General features: G+C 40.8%; 1 protein-coding gene across 1 annotated transcript; it reads left to right on the forward strand.

Moving 5' to 3' along the window:
- Positions 1-1873: 1873 nt before the first annotated feature.
- LOC130505364 (uncharacterized) lies at positions 1874-3715 on the forward strand. The gene is made up of 2 exons (XM_056999961.1): positions 1874-3077; positions 3639-3715. Exons 1-2 carry the CDS (start codon positions 1874-1876, stop codon positions 3713-3715), a joined length of 1281 nt encoding a protein of 426 aa, XP_056855941.1.
- Positions 3716-14249: the final 10534 nt, after the last annotated feature.

Here is a 14249-nt window from a genome sequence, read left to right on the forward strand (position 1 = left end):
TTATCTTCATGATTCTTATCAAACCAGGATGAACCACGATCTAAGAAGCTTTATTTGGAACCACTAATCTGTGGATAATAACCAGGAAGTTGAATAAATCTCATAGGAGTTGTGAGGAAGAAGATATCTCACTTTCTATCCAATGATTCCAGATTAGCCTGTTCGGACATATGGCAATAGCTTCATGATTCTTATCAAACCAGGATGAACCACGATCTAAGAAGCTTTATTTGGAACCACTAATCAGTGGAGAATAACCAGGAAGTTGAATAAATCTCATAAGTGTTGTGAGCAAGAAGATATCCCACCTTCTATCCAGATGATTCCAGATTAGCCTGTTCGGACATATGCCATTATCTTCATGATTCTTATCAAACCAGGATGAACCACGATCTAAGAAGCTTTATTTGGAACCACTAATCAGTGGAGAATAACCAGGAAGTTGAATAACTCTCATAGGAGTTGTGAGTAAGAAGATATCCCACTTTCTATCCAGATGATTCCAGATTAGCCTGTTCGAATATGGCAATATCTTTATGATTCTTATCAAACCAGGATGAACCACGATCTAAGAAGCTTTATTTGGAACCACTAATCAGTGGAGAATAACCAGGAAGTTGAATAAATCTCATAAGTGTTCTGAGCAAGAAGATATCCTACCTTCTATCCAGATGATTCCAGATTAGCCTGTTCGGACATATGGCAATATCTTCATGATTCTTATAAAACCAGGATGAACCACGATCTAAGAAGCTTTATTTGGAACCACTAATCAGTGGAGAATAACCGGGAAGTTGAATAAATCTCATAAGTGTTGTGAGCAAGAAGATATCCCACCTTCTATCCAGATGATTCATGATTAGCCTGTTCAGACATATGTCATTATCTTTATGATTCTTATCAAACCAGGATGAACCACGTATTGAGATGAAGAACCAAAGAGTAGAAGAGAGATTGATCAGAAGAAACAAAGAGAAGTAGAAACTCGGAGACTTGAAGAACAAGGCATTCCGTACAGACTTGGATCTCAAGGCACCAGCAGCAAACCTAACTTGTCTTGGAGGAAAAGACAATCCCAACTCGCCTACACTGACCAAAGAAGAAGAGAAGACCGTTAGAGATGAGTATGGGAGAGTTTGAGTCTGCAAGTGGGAGAATCACATGTTCTGAGTGAGAATAGAGCTGTTAGGTGCTGTCACTTTCACTCAGCACAGCAGCAATATTGTTTATTCATTTCTCTTTGTTTATTATTGTGTCACTGTCCTCTCTCTCTCTTTGTAATGCCTATATAACAATGTAATGTGCAAGATGAATAAACTAAGGAGTATTGTCTCCCAATTCTGGTTACTCTCTCTCTAATTTCGTCCATCAATCTCTCTCTTTAATTCCAGAAACTTATTCTTGTATTCTTGTGGTCATTTCTCTCAATCTTCACACAAACACTCTGGATCTTCATTACTCTCCTCTATATCACCCTTACACTATCAATTCTTACATGGTATCAGAGATTTAAGCTCCTAACCTAATCAAATTCCGCAAAATCTCTCTGTTCTTCCTGTTCTTGTTCTTGGATTTACTCTGTTTTCCAGATACTCTGTTTCAACATTATTTATTCCCCTTCACTTTATCATCAGAGTATCTTCCTTTGAGTATCTAAACTCCTTCACTCTGGTTTATCAAAATTTATTTCTGTTTCTGATTTCTAAAAAGCTCTGTGTTCTTCATTCTATTATCCAGTGGATAAAAGAAATTTAACCATGGACATAGAAAGAAGAAGCTTGATTCCAGTAACCCTTGAGGGGTCTAACTACTTGATCTGGTCTAGACTGGCCAGAGTTGCCTGGGAGGTCATGGACTTTGGGAAAGTCATATCATGAAGGCTGAAACTTCAAAGAAGATGACTCAAGAGGATAGTCAGGCGAGTGGTCTGAAGAATGAAGACAAGTGGGTTCAAGAAGACCGGTTAACACTTGAGATCATTCAGAGTTCTCTCTCTGTATCAATCTTGGAAGCTCATTCAAAGTGTGCATGCGCCAGGGAATTATGGGAGAGTCTACAAAGATTTTATGGAAGCATCTCAAACTTGAGCCGGGTCTTTGAGGTCAAGCAGTTCATCAACAACCTGAGCCAAGAGGAGATGGAGTTTGATCAATTATTTGGCAAGCTTAGTAACTTATGGGAAGAACTTGACACACTGAGACCAAGCTCAGTGGATCCAGAAGTTCTAAGAGAAAGGCAAGAGCAAGATAGAGTCTTCAGTCTGCTCCGAGCCATGAACCCAAGCTACAACTCTCTGATCAAGCGTATAGTGAGAGGAGAGAACCTACCCAGCTTAGAGGACGTGTGTGACTTGATTCAAAGAGAACCTGGAGCACACGGCCTCTTTATTGAAGAAAGGGAGGAATCTCTTCCTGTGAGGAGTATGCGTGATCAGAAGAGAGATAAAAAGAAACTAAGAAAAGCCTTGAAGATCAAAAAGAGGCAGAGACATGAGAAGATCAAGTCAAGCATGACTGACTCCCTTAAAGTTATGGAGCAGCAAGCTGTGAAAGGTCTATCTATGTACTCAGCTTTCACCAGTGATCAATTTGCAATGATCAAGGATGGCCCAATCAAAGCAAGTGATATTGAGCCACTGATCCAAGCTGCAAAAGCCATTATCTCCGCAAAGCAGTCTGGTACACATTCCCTTGTCCCTAAGCCTATCATAATAGATTCAGGAGGTAATCATCATATGATTAGTGATAGGAATCTAATTAGTGATATTAGGCCTGCCTTAGGGAATGTAAAGATAGCTAATGGAGATATGGTAAAAATAGAAGGAATAGGGAACCCTAAGTTGTTTGATAAAGACTCCACTGCCTTCTATATGCCCAGCTTTGCTACTAACCTTGTCTCTGTGAAAAAGGCCACGGTTGACCTGAATTGTCAGGTGGTTTTTAGGCCTAATGATGTAGAGTTCCAGGATCTTAAGACAGGAAAGGTGATTGGAGAGGGAAGCAGCATGGGCAACTTATACCATCTCCAAAAGACTAAGCTTTCTTATCCTTCTTCATCTACTCCTCTTTGCATGACCAGTACTAATTTATGTGATAGCACTACTTGGCATGCTGGATTAGGCCACCCACACTCACGTGCATTAGGACTTATGATGCCTGATATGTCATTTAATCACCTTGAATGTGAAGCATGCATCTTAGGAAAGCATTGCAAATCTGTATTTCCAACATCAGTAACAATCTATGAAAAATGTTTTGATTTAATTCACTCTGATGTCTGGACTTCTCCATGTCTGTCTAGAGATAATCACAAGTATTTTGTCACCTTTATAGATGAAAAATCAAAATACACTTGGATTACATTGCTTCCATCTAAGGATCGTGTGTTAGATGCTTTTATAAACTTCCAATCTTATGTAACTAACCACTTTAAAGCTAATGTGAAGGTACTAAGATCAAGCAATGCTTTCAAGAACCACTTGGCAAAACATGGCATAGTCCACCAAACAAGCTTTCCCTATACTCCTCAGCAGAATGGAGTGGCTGAGAGAAAGAATAGGCATCTGATGGAGGTTGCAAGATCAATGATGTTTCATGCAAATGTTCCTAAGAGATTCTGGAGTGATACTGTGGTGACAGCATGCTACCTAATCAACAGGATTCCCACCAAGGTGTTGAAAGATGTTTCACCTTATGAAGTGCTGAACAAGACTTGATGTAGTCCTGATATCAACTGATGATATTCTCATATCAACTGTCAGCATTGAGGACGTGGTCATTAAACCAGAATCTGAAGCAATATCTAAAACCGTAGCTGTACCAGAAGCCAATCAGATGGTCAACCCAACACCTTACCAAACCAGCCAAGGCGCTAACCAGGACATATGTGCACTAAAAATACCATATCTTATAAACCAGGAGGGTTTTAATCACGAGAACAATTGTATTGGATTCTACACTCAAGGAGGAGTCCAACTCAATTGGAATCGGGCCATAATATTCACGGAGCAAGACGTTATGAATTTTACAAGTCATAGGTTTTCTAACCCATTCCTCTGCGAGTACCAGGCTTTAGAAGACGATTCAAGCCCATCCATGAAGCAGTCTTCATCAGAAACAATCATGGGCTTCAAGAGGGATTTCTCAGCTTTGCAGAAAGACCGGAATCAAGAGAATTGGTCAAGGAAATTAGGAGATATGATCAATTTCCCAAAACCGGTCAAACCAGCTCTCGACTTGCCTTATTTGGAACATTTCACATTCAAGGCACCTCATATCTTTCTAATGCTTGATGAGCTCGTGGTAGAGATTCTCCAAGTGATTAATTTGGTTCCAAAACAGCTCACTTACCTCCCCAAGCTGTCCAGATACAAGGAACCTCCACACATTTCCTTATTTGACCAAGATCAAGCAATAATGGTCATACCAATCAAACCTTTGATTGAGTTATGATTTATTCTGATTATTATTTTCTTTTATGGTGATTTATTTGTATTTGACCAGCCTTGGTCGAGCTTATAAAAGCTCTTGCATTTGCTTCTTTGTATTGAGACTTGAAATATTGAATTAAAATGAAACCTTTGTTTCCCTTTGAAGTTTTCTCTTGTAAAACTTTGTTTCTCTTGTCTTGTTAAGACCAGTACCTCCAAGAGCTTGAGTGTTTGAGTTGTATCAAAGGTCTTACTCAGCCTTTGTGGTGCTCTTCGACCCATCATCATCTTGATATCTATCCCTTAGCTTAAGATCTGTTTATTCAGAAGTTTTGTGAGCCTTTGACAGCTTAGGCTTGTATCATTTTTGGTATCAGAGCCAGAAGCTCCTATCATTTATCTTTCTGTTTTTGTTATCTTCTTTTTCATTCTATTCTCAAAAAAAAAAAAAATTGGGAAACAAATTTTTTTCATCTTTGCTTCTTTTCTGTTTTTGTTTTTCTAAGTTTCTTTCAAAAAAAAAACAAAAGAAGAAATGGCGAGCCATCTTTGGAATCTTTTAAAGTTAGAAGATTATTATTTTACTGGAGGATCAGATCCTGATGAGTACTTTAAATGGGAGCACAAGATGAATGAGTTCTTCATCCTTTGTGACCGTCCAGATTTTGAGAAGGTGTTCATTGCAGCTGATCAACTCATCAACCACGCTCAAGATTGGTGGAGCCAATATACTTCTGGACATTTGCGACAACCAACTTGGGATGAGATGAAGAATCTCTTGAGGAAGCAATACATCCCACGTGATCGGTATCATGAAATCCGGAGGCAGTTTCGTACGCTTTGCCAAGATGATAAAACAGTCATGGAGTATCACAGTCAGTTCAAGTATCTCCGCACTCGGCTCAATCCAGGAGTAAGTAATGAGGATGTCGTGGATTAGTTTGTTTATGGACTGAGAGATGAGATACATGTTTACCTACAAAGATACACATGCTGTGATTTAGAAGAGATATTTCAACGAGCAGTCCAAATTGAGCTTGCCACCAAAGAGCCTGAAACGCCTGATCCACCAGATGAGTCTCCACTACCAAAAGTGCCCACTCAAAAGGAGGAGCCACAAGAAGCGGTCCAACAACATCCAAGTGACCTCACCATGTCGCATGAACAAGTTTTGAGGACAAAACTTTTTGAAGAAAGAGGGAATGATGTAGTCCTGATATCAATTGATGATATTCTCATATCAACTGTCAGCATTGAGGACGTGGTCATTAAACCAGAAGCTGAAGCAATATCTAAAACCGTAGCTGTACCAGAAGCTAATCAGATGGTCAACCCAACACCTTACCAAACCAGCCAAGGCGCTAACCAGGACATATGTGCACTAAAAATGCCATATCTTATAAACCAGGAGGGTTTTAATCACGAGAACAATTGTATTGGATTCTACACTCAAGAAGGAGTCCAACTCAATTGGAATCGGGCCATAATATTCACGGAGCAAGACGTTATGAATTTTACAAGTCATAGGTTTTCTAACCCATCCACCTGCGAGTACCAGGCTTTAGAAGACGATTCAAGCCCAGCCATGAAGCAGTCTTCATCAGAAACAATCATGGGCTTCAAGAGGGATTTCTCAGCTTTGCAGAAAGACCGGAATCAAGAGAATTGGTCAAGGAAATTAGGAGATATGATCAATTTCCCAAAACCGGTCAAACCAGCTCTCGACTTGCCTTATTTGGAACATTTCACATTCAAGGCACCTCATATCTTTCTAGTGCTTGATGAGCTCGTGGTAGAGATTCTCCAAGTGATTAATTTGTTTCCAAAACAGCTCACTTACCTCCCCAAGCTGTCCAGATACAAGGAACCTCCACACATTTCCTTATTTGACCAAGATCAAGCAATAATGGTCATACCAATCAAACCTTTGATTGAGTTATGATTTATTCTGATTATTATTTTCTTTTATGGTGATTTATTTGTATTTGACCAGCCTTGGTCGAGCTTATAAAAGCTCTTGCATTTGCTTCTTTGTATTGAGACTTAAAATATTGAATTAAAATGAAACATTTGTTTCCCTTTGAAGTTTTCTCTTGTAAAACTTTGTTTCTCTTGTCTTGTTGAGACCAGTACCTCCAAGAGCTTGAGTGTTTGAGTTGTATCAAAGGTCTTACGCAGCCTTTGTGGTGCTCTTCGACCCATCATCATCTTGATATCTATCCCTTAGCTTAAGATCTGTTTATTCAGAAGTTTTGTGAGCCTTTGACAGCTTAGGCTTGTATCAAGACTAGACCATCCATTCATCATCTCAGGGTGTTTGGATGTGTCTGCTTTGTGCTAGTACCAGGGGAGCTAAGGAATAAGCTAGAAGCAAAGAGTATGAAGTGCATGTTCATTGGATACTCATCTACACAGAAGGGATACAAGTGCTACAATCCTGAAACAAGAAGAGTACTTGTATCCAGAGATGTGAAGTTTATGGAAGGAAAAGGCCTCTATGCTGAGAAGAATTGGGATGAGCTCAAGGATCTGTCTCAAGCATCAGATAAGGCCAACAACCTGGAGTTATTTTGGAGAATCTTGGAATCAGTTTATCAAAGGAGAAGGAGCCAACCAGAGAAGCTGCACCTACTCAAGAGACTGAACAAGATCATGAAGAAGTCACTCATCCTGATCCTGAAGGGGGCAATGAACAAGAATCAGAACAGCAACAAGGTTCAGATGCTCATGATCAGGAGAGTGCACTAGATCAGGAACAAGATCAGGAGACTGCCCAAGTTCATGAGGAAGAAGAGCAGCAACAAGATCAGGTTCAAACACTGAGAAGAAGTACAAGGATAAAGAAGGATCCCTCTACTTGGACAAGTTCAAGAGTCTATTTCAACAGTCAAGCAGTAGCACATCCCACCTCGGCAGTATGCTCCTTTGCGCAATTCCCATCTGAGCATCAAGCTTTCATTGTTGGATTAGATGAAGCGTATGTACCCAGGTCATATGCAGAAGCAATGGAGCTTGAGGTATGGAGAAAATCAGTTGAAGCTGAGATAAATGCCATGATCATCAATGACACTTGGTATGAAAGTGAACTCCCAAGAGGAAAGAAAGCTGTGACCAGCAAGTGGGTGTTTACAATTAAGTTCCTTCCTAATGGCAAGGTGGAGAGGTGTAAAACAAGACTGGTGGCAAGAGGCTTTACTCAGACATATGGAGAGGACTATGTAGATACATTTGCACCAGTGGCAAAGTTGCACACCATCCGGAGTGGGAATTATGGCAGATGGATGTCAAGAATGCCTTTCTTCAAGGAGAATTAGAAGATGAAGTGTACATGCATCCTCCTCCGGGTTTAGAGAAGCTGGTGAAGCCTGGAAATGTTCTTAGGCTCAAGAAAGCAATCTATGGGCTGAAGCAGTCTCCAAGAGCATGGTACCACAAGTTAAGTACCACACTGAATGGGAGAGGATTCAGAAAATCAGAAGCTGACCACACCTTGTTTACTCTCTCCGGTCCAAGAGGAATTGTAGTCATCTTGATCTATGTGGATGATATAATCATCACAGGCAGTGACAAAGAAGGCATCAGAGAAACCAAGGTATTCCTCAAGTCTGTTTTTGATATTAAAGATTTAGGTGAACTCAAGTACTTCCTTGGGATTGAAGTATGTCGCTCTAAAGAGGGGCTCTTCTTATCTCAAAGGAAGTACACACTTGATCTTTTAAATGAGGCAGGAAACCTTGGAGGAAGAATAGCCAAAACACCACTTGAAGAAGGCTACAAAGTACTCAGAAAGGGGGAGTTTGAGGACAAACCTTATGAGGATGTGAAACAGTATAGAAGGATGGTGGGAAAGCTCATCTATCTAACCATTACCAGGCCAGACATTTGCTTTGCAGTGAACCAAGTCAGTCAACATATGCAGGCGCCTAAGATACACCATTGGAACATGGTGGAGAGGATCATGAGGTATCTGAGAGTAGCTCCTGGTCAGGGTGTATGGATGGCTTGCAATGGAAGCACATAGATTGTAGGCTACTGTGATGCTGATTGGGCAGGAGATAGGGTTGATAGGAGATCAACCACTGGCTACTGCACATTTATTGGAGGCAACCTAGTAACTTGGAAGAGCAAGAAGCAGAAGGTTGTGTCATGTTCTAGTGCTGAAGCTGAGTACAGAGCTATGAGGAAGCTCACCAACGAATTAATATGGATAAAGGGGTTACTTGGCGATTTGGGTATTGAAACTACAACACCAATCACAATGCATTGTGATAATCAGGCTGCCATTCATATTGCCAGCAACTCAGTGTTCCATGAAAGAACCAAGCACATTGAAGTAGACTGCCACAAAGTTAGACAAGCTGTAGAGAAGCAGATCATCTTACCTTGCTACACAAGGAGTGAGGATCAGCTAGCTGACATCTTCACCAAAGCAGCAAGCACCAAGGTTTGTGAGTTCATCCACTCTAGGTTGGGACTCATAGACCTCACATCTCACTGACTTTCCTATCATGGAGACTTCTACTCTTTTTCCTTGGTGTGTTTTTATCCCACTGGGTTTTGCACATCAAGGTTTTAATGAGGGAAGTTCTTCATGATTCCAAGCTTGACTGGTTCCCTAAGTCAAGCTTGAGGGGGAGTATTTGTTGAGATGAGGTGATTATATTGAGTGAGAAGAAGGGTTGAAGATATTTGGAGAAGTTACTATTACAGTAACTTTTATTTACCACAGTAAATAAAAGTTACCATGCAGTAAGAGTCAAAAGAAGTTATAATGGCTGTTATGAGAGATGGTGAAAGGTTTAGGATGAAAGGGAAGGTCAGCACAGTGATCAGACCGTTACTAAGAAAGGAAGAAGGGGCACGCAGCTCATACAGCTTTGGACAGGCTGTAAAGGTCCAAAGCATGTGAACCATCTCAGCCATACATTTCAAACTAGCCAGCCTTTCTCTTGTTGACTACACATGCTCTGTATAGTTCTTTCTTTTGCGCAAACCCTTAGTCTCTCTATCTATATAAGTGTAATCTCAGATCATTAATAAGACTAAGCAATTTATGTCTCTCTCTCTCTAGTCTTGGTTACTATTCACTATTAAATCTAAGAATCATTTCTTGACATTTCAGTCTCTTAATCTCTTTCAATCTTCTTTAATCTTCATAAACACTCAGATTATATAAAATAATATGGTATCAGAGCCAGGTTGAAGGCAACCTGAGTTCGTGTGAACTCTTTGGTGATTCCTTAGTGAAGATCCAAAGAGAAACTTGGTGTTCTTGGTGTTCTTGCTGCTGTTCTTCAAAGTTATTTCTTTCCGGGTTATTTGAAGATCCTCAAGCTTAAAACTTGATCTCTCCGGTTCGTTGAAGCTAGAGAAGTGTGTTGTCTACGTTCGTGGTGTGAAGACTCAAGCTCAAGATCAGTTCCAGTCAGTACAAGCTAAGTTTACTCGGTTCAAGTTTGATATCTTTGAAGAAGGTACAATCGGGTAGCTAGGTGTGGAAAGTTGTTTGCTTTAGTCTTTGGCGGTTCAAGTTTGTCTCTTTAGCAAGATATAAGCTTGTGTGGTGTTTGAGAAAGCTTAGTGTGTGAAGAGTAAGAACACTAGGGTGGTTGTTGGTTAAGACATGGAAGGAAGTATGCATATGAAAGTTGCGGTTGTGTTCAAAGGAACCAACTATCTTGTGTGGTCTCGGATGGTGAGAACCACAGTGGGTTGCAAGGGTTTGTGGAGTCATATCACCAAGGGTGAAGCTCCAAAGCTCGGGGAACTAAAGAAAGACAAGGAAGAAGTCTCAAGTGATGATGTAGAGAAGTGGGAGCAAGAGGACATGCTTGTGATGTCAGTCTTGCACGCTTCATTGGAACCAGCTATCTAGGATGCTTATAGCTACTGTGAGTCAGCTAAGGAGCTATGGGATACCTTGAAAAAGGTTTATGGGAACACTTCAAACCTCAGTAGAGTCTTTGAAGTGAAGCATGCGATCAATGGCCTTACACAAGAAGACATGGAGTTCACTAAACATCTCGGAAGGTTTAGAACTCTATGGTCCGAACTAGAGATGCTAAGGCCAACCACTACCAGATGCTGAGGAGCTTAACAAGAGGAGGGAACAAGACAAGGTCTTTGGATTGTTGTTAACACTGAACCCGGCATACAATGGTCTCATCCAGCACATGTTAAGAGATGATGATCTTCCTGACTTGGAGGAAGTGTGCTCTCGGATTCAAAAGGAGCAGGGCTCCATTGGCTTGTTTGGGAAGAAGGGAGAACTATCCTTGGCGAATCATGCCTCTCAAGGTGAGCATGGAGAAGTCCCACAAGCCAACAAAGCAACACAAGGGAAGTATGAGAAGTTCAATGGGAGTTGTGATCATTGTAAGAAGCATGGGCACAAGAAGAGTAACTGCTAGATTCTCCATCCACACTTGAAGCCGGCTAAGTTCATGAAAGATAGAGAAGCAAGGGCTCACATGTCTGATGGTTCAAGTGGAGGATCGAGTGGAGCTAGTACTAGCAAAGGTCAGGAATTGACAATGCAGGATACTGGTGGTGATTGCAAGTCCCTGGTGGCTTATTCTGGTGCTCCTATCATCTGCAACAACTCTTGTGATGATTACATCAAGAAATCCGACCTTGATGCAATCATAAAACACTTCAAGGATCATGGTAACTTTGGTAATAACCTTGGGTATTCTTTTGGTGCTAGGATGGTAGATAATCTTGTGGAAATGAGCAGCATTGATAGTATGGTTGATAGATTAAGGAATATGCATCATGGTGTTTCTAGTATTTCTAGTCTTGCTAGGACTGATCATATTCATTCTTTCAAGCCATCTAGTATTCTTGCCCTCATTGCTAAGTCTTGTGCATCAAAACCATTGATAGTTGATTCTGGTGCATCTCATCACATGATAAGTGACACTAGGTTGATTAAGAACATTCTCCCTCATTCTGGTCATGTGATGATTGCTAATGGTGATAGGATTCCTATTAAAGGAATAGGAAGTCTCAAGTTGTTTGATAAAGAGTCTCAAGCTCTTTATATGCCTGATTTTGCTTCAAATCTTTTATCTGTTAAGAAATGTGCTACTGATTTGCAATGTAATGTTATCTTTAGTCCTGATGATGTGAAGTTTCAGGATATTAAAAGCAGCAAGATGATTGGAAAAGGAGTGACCAAGGGTGACTTGTATTTACTTGAAGATCTTGCTCCTGTTTCCAACTATAGCTGCTCGTTTACTACTGTTTCTGCTTCTGGTTTGAGTAAAAATGCATTGTGGCATGCTAGACTAGGACACCCTCATAATAAGGCTTTTAAACTGATGTTGCCAGGTGTTTCTTTTGAGAATAATGATTGTGAAGCTTGTATTTTAGGCAAGCATTGTAAAACTGTTTTTCCAAACTCTTCTACTGTTTATGAGAAATGTTTTGATCTTATTCATTCTGATGTTTGGACTGCTCCTTGCTTGTCTAGAGATTCTCATAAGTATTATGTCTCTTTCATTGATGAAAAATCCAAATACACCTGGCTAACACTTATTCCAACCAAAGATAGGGTGCTTGATGCATTTAAAAATTTTCAAGCTTATGTGACTAACCAATATCATGCCAAGATCAAAATTCTCAGGTCTGATAATGGTGGAGAATACACTGGACATGCTTTCAAGCAACACCTATCTTCCCATGGAATCTTGCATCAAACAAGTTGTCCCTATACACCACAACAGAATGGTGTAGCTGAGAGGAAGAATCGACACCTCATGGAGGTGGCAAGGACTATGATGCTTCAGTCTAAGGTGCCTAAGAGATTTTGGAGTGATGCTGTGGTCACAGCTTGTTACTTGATCAACCGAACTCCTACACTAGTCTTGAAAGGGCAAGCTCCATTTAAGGTATTGAACCAATACAAACCAACCTTGGAGCATATGAGAGTGGTTGGATGTTTATGTTATGTGATGGTGCCTAGTGAGATGAGAAACAAGCTGGAAGCTAGAAGTAAGAAGGAAATGTTTGTGGGATATTCCCACACACAAAAGGGATACAAGTGCTATGATCCTGATACAAGAAGAGTGTCAGTATCAAGAGAAGTGAAGTTCATAGAAGAAAGAGGTTACTATGAGGAGCAGAATCAGGAAGATCTGAAGGATCTTACCTCGGATAGAGCTTCTACATTGAGAACCATCTTAGAGGGACTTGGAATCAACATGTCCCAGGATCAGTCTCCTAGAACTACAACAAGAACACCACCAAGAGATCAAGCAGTGGATCAGTCGGCTCCCAACCTTGATCATGTGGGGGGAGAGAGTTCAAGTGGAGAAGAGAGCATGTGCAGTTCTCATGATCAAGGTGTGTAGCTAGTGATGGAGCTGAAGAGAGTCAGCCAACAACTAGTGAAGTGGGTGAGGAAGCAACTGGTGATAGTGGGCAGGACAGTATACAAGATCAAGAGCAAGCCAAGTCACCACAAGAGACTTCATCACCAGTCTTGAGAAGGAGCACTAGAGTTAGGAGGGATGCTTCCAACTGGGTAAACACAAGAGTATACTACAATGCCCAGGCTGTGGAGCATCCTTCTCAAGCTGTGTGTGCTTTTGCTCAATATCCAGAAGAACATTGTGCTTTTCAAGTGAGTTTGGATGAGAGTTATGTTCCAAGAAGCTATGAAGAGGCAATGCTTATACAAGAATGGAGAGACTCGGTCAATGCTGAAGCAGATGCTATGATCAAGAATGATACATGGTATGAGAGTGCTTTGCCAAAAGGAAAGAGGGCTGTGTCTAGTAGATGGATCTTTACAATCAAGTATCTTCCAAATGGAAAGATAGATAGGCGCAAGACAAGATTGGTGGCAAGAGGGTTCACTCAAACATATGTAGAAGACTACATTGATACATTTGCACCAGTGGCTAAGCTCCATACAATCCGAGTGGTCTTATCATTGGCAGTGAACCTTGAGTGGGATCTTTGGCAAATGGATGTCAAGAATGCCTTTCTACAAGGAGAGCTGGAAGATGAAGTGTACATGTTGCCACCACCTGGTCTTGAGCATCTAGTAAAGAAGGGAAATGTTTTGAGGTTAAAGAAAGCAATCTATGGTCTCAAGCAATCTCCTGGAGCGTGGTACCACAAGCTGAGCACAACCTTGAATGGTAGAGGTTTCAGAAAATCAGAACTTGATCATACTCTCTTTACCTTGGTTACCCCCTCAGGTATCATTGTAATCCTTGTATATGTTGATGATATTATCATCACTGGTTCTGATAAAACAGGTATCAAGGCAACTAAGGAGTTTCTTAAATCAGTGTTTGATATTAAAGACTTAGGAGAGATGAAATACTTTCTTGGCATTGAGCTATTTAGAGCCAAGGAAGGATTGTTTATCTCTCAAAGGAAATATACACTTGATCTTTTGAAAGATGCAGGTGCATATGGAGGCAAGGTGGCTAAGATGCCCATGGAGGATGGGTACAAGGTCCCACGTGAGGGGGAGATTGAAGATAGCAAGCTCTTCCATGATCCAAAGCTTTATAGAAAGCTTGTGGGTAAGTTAATCTATTTAACCATCAGTCGGCCTGATATATGTTTTGCTGTGAATCAGGTAAGCCAGCATATGCAAGCTCCAAAGGAACACCATTGGAGAATGGTGGAGAGGCTGCTGATGTACCTGAATGGGACTCGAGGTCTTGGTGTATGGATGGGTTGCAACAAGAGTACAGAAGTAGTGGGCTATTGTGATACTGATTGGGCAGGAGATAGAGCTGATAGAAGATCAACCACTGGCTATTGCACTTTCATTGGTGGGAACTTGGTTACTTGGAAG

Source organism: Raphanus sativus, unplaced genomic scaffold, assembly GCF_000801105.2.
Source record: "Raphanus sativus cultivar WK10039 unplaced genomic scaffold, ASM80110v3 Scaffold2211, whole genome shotgun sequence".
In the NCBI taxonomy this organism is placed as follows: Eukaryota; Viridiplantae; Streptophyta; class Magnoliopsida; order Brassicales; family Brassicaceae; genus Raphanus; species Raphanus sativus.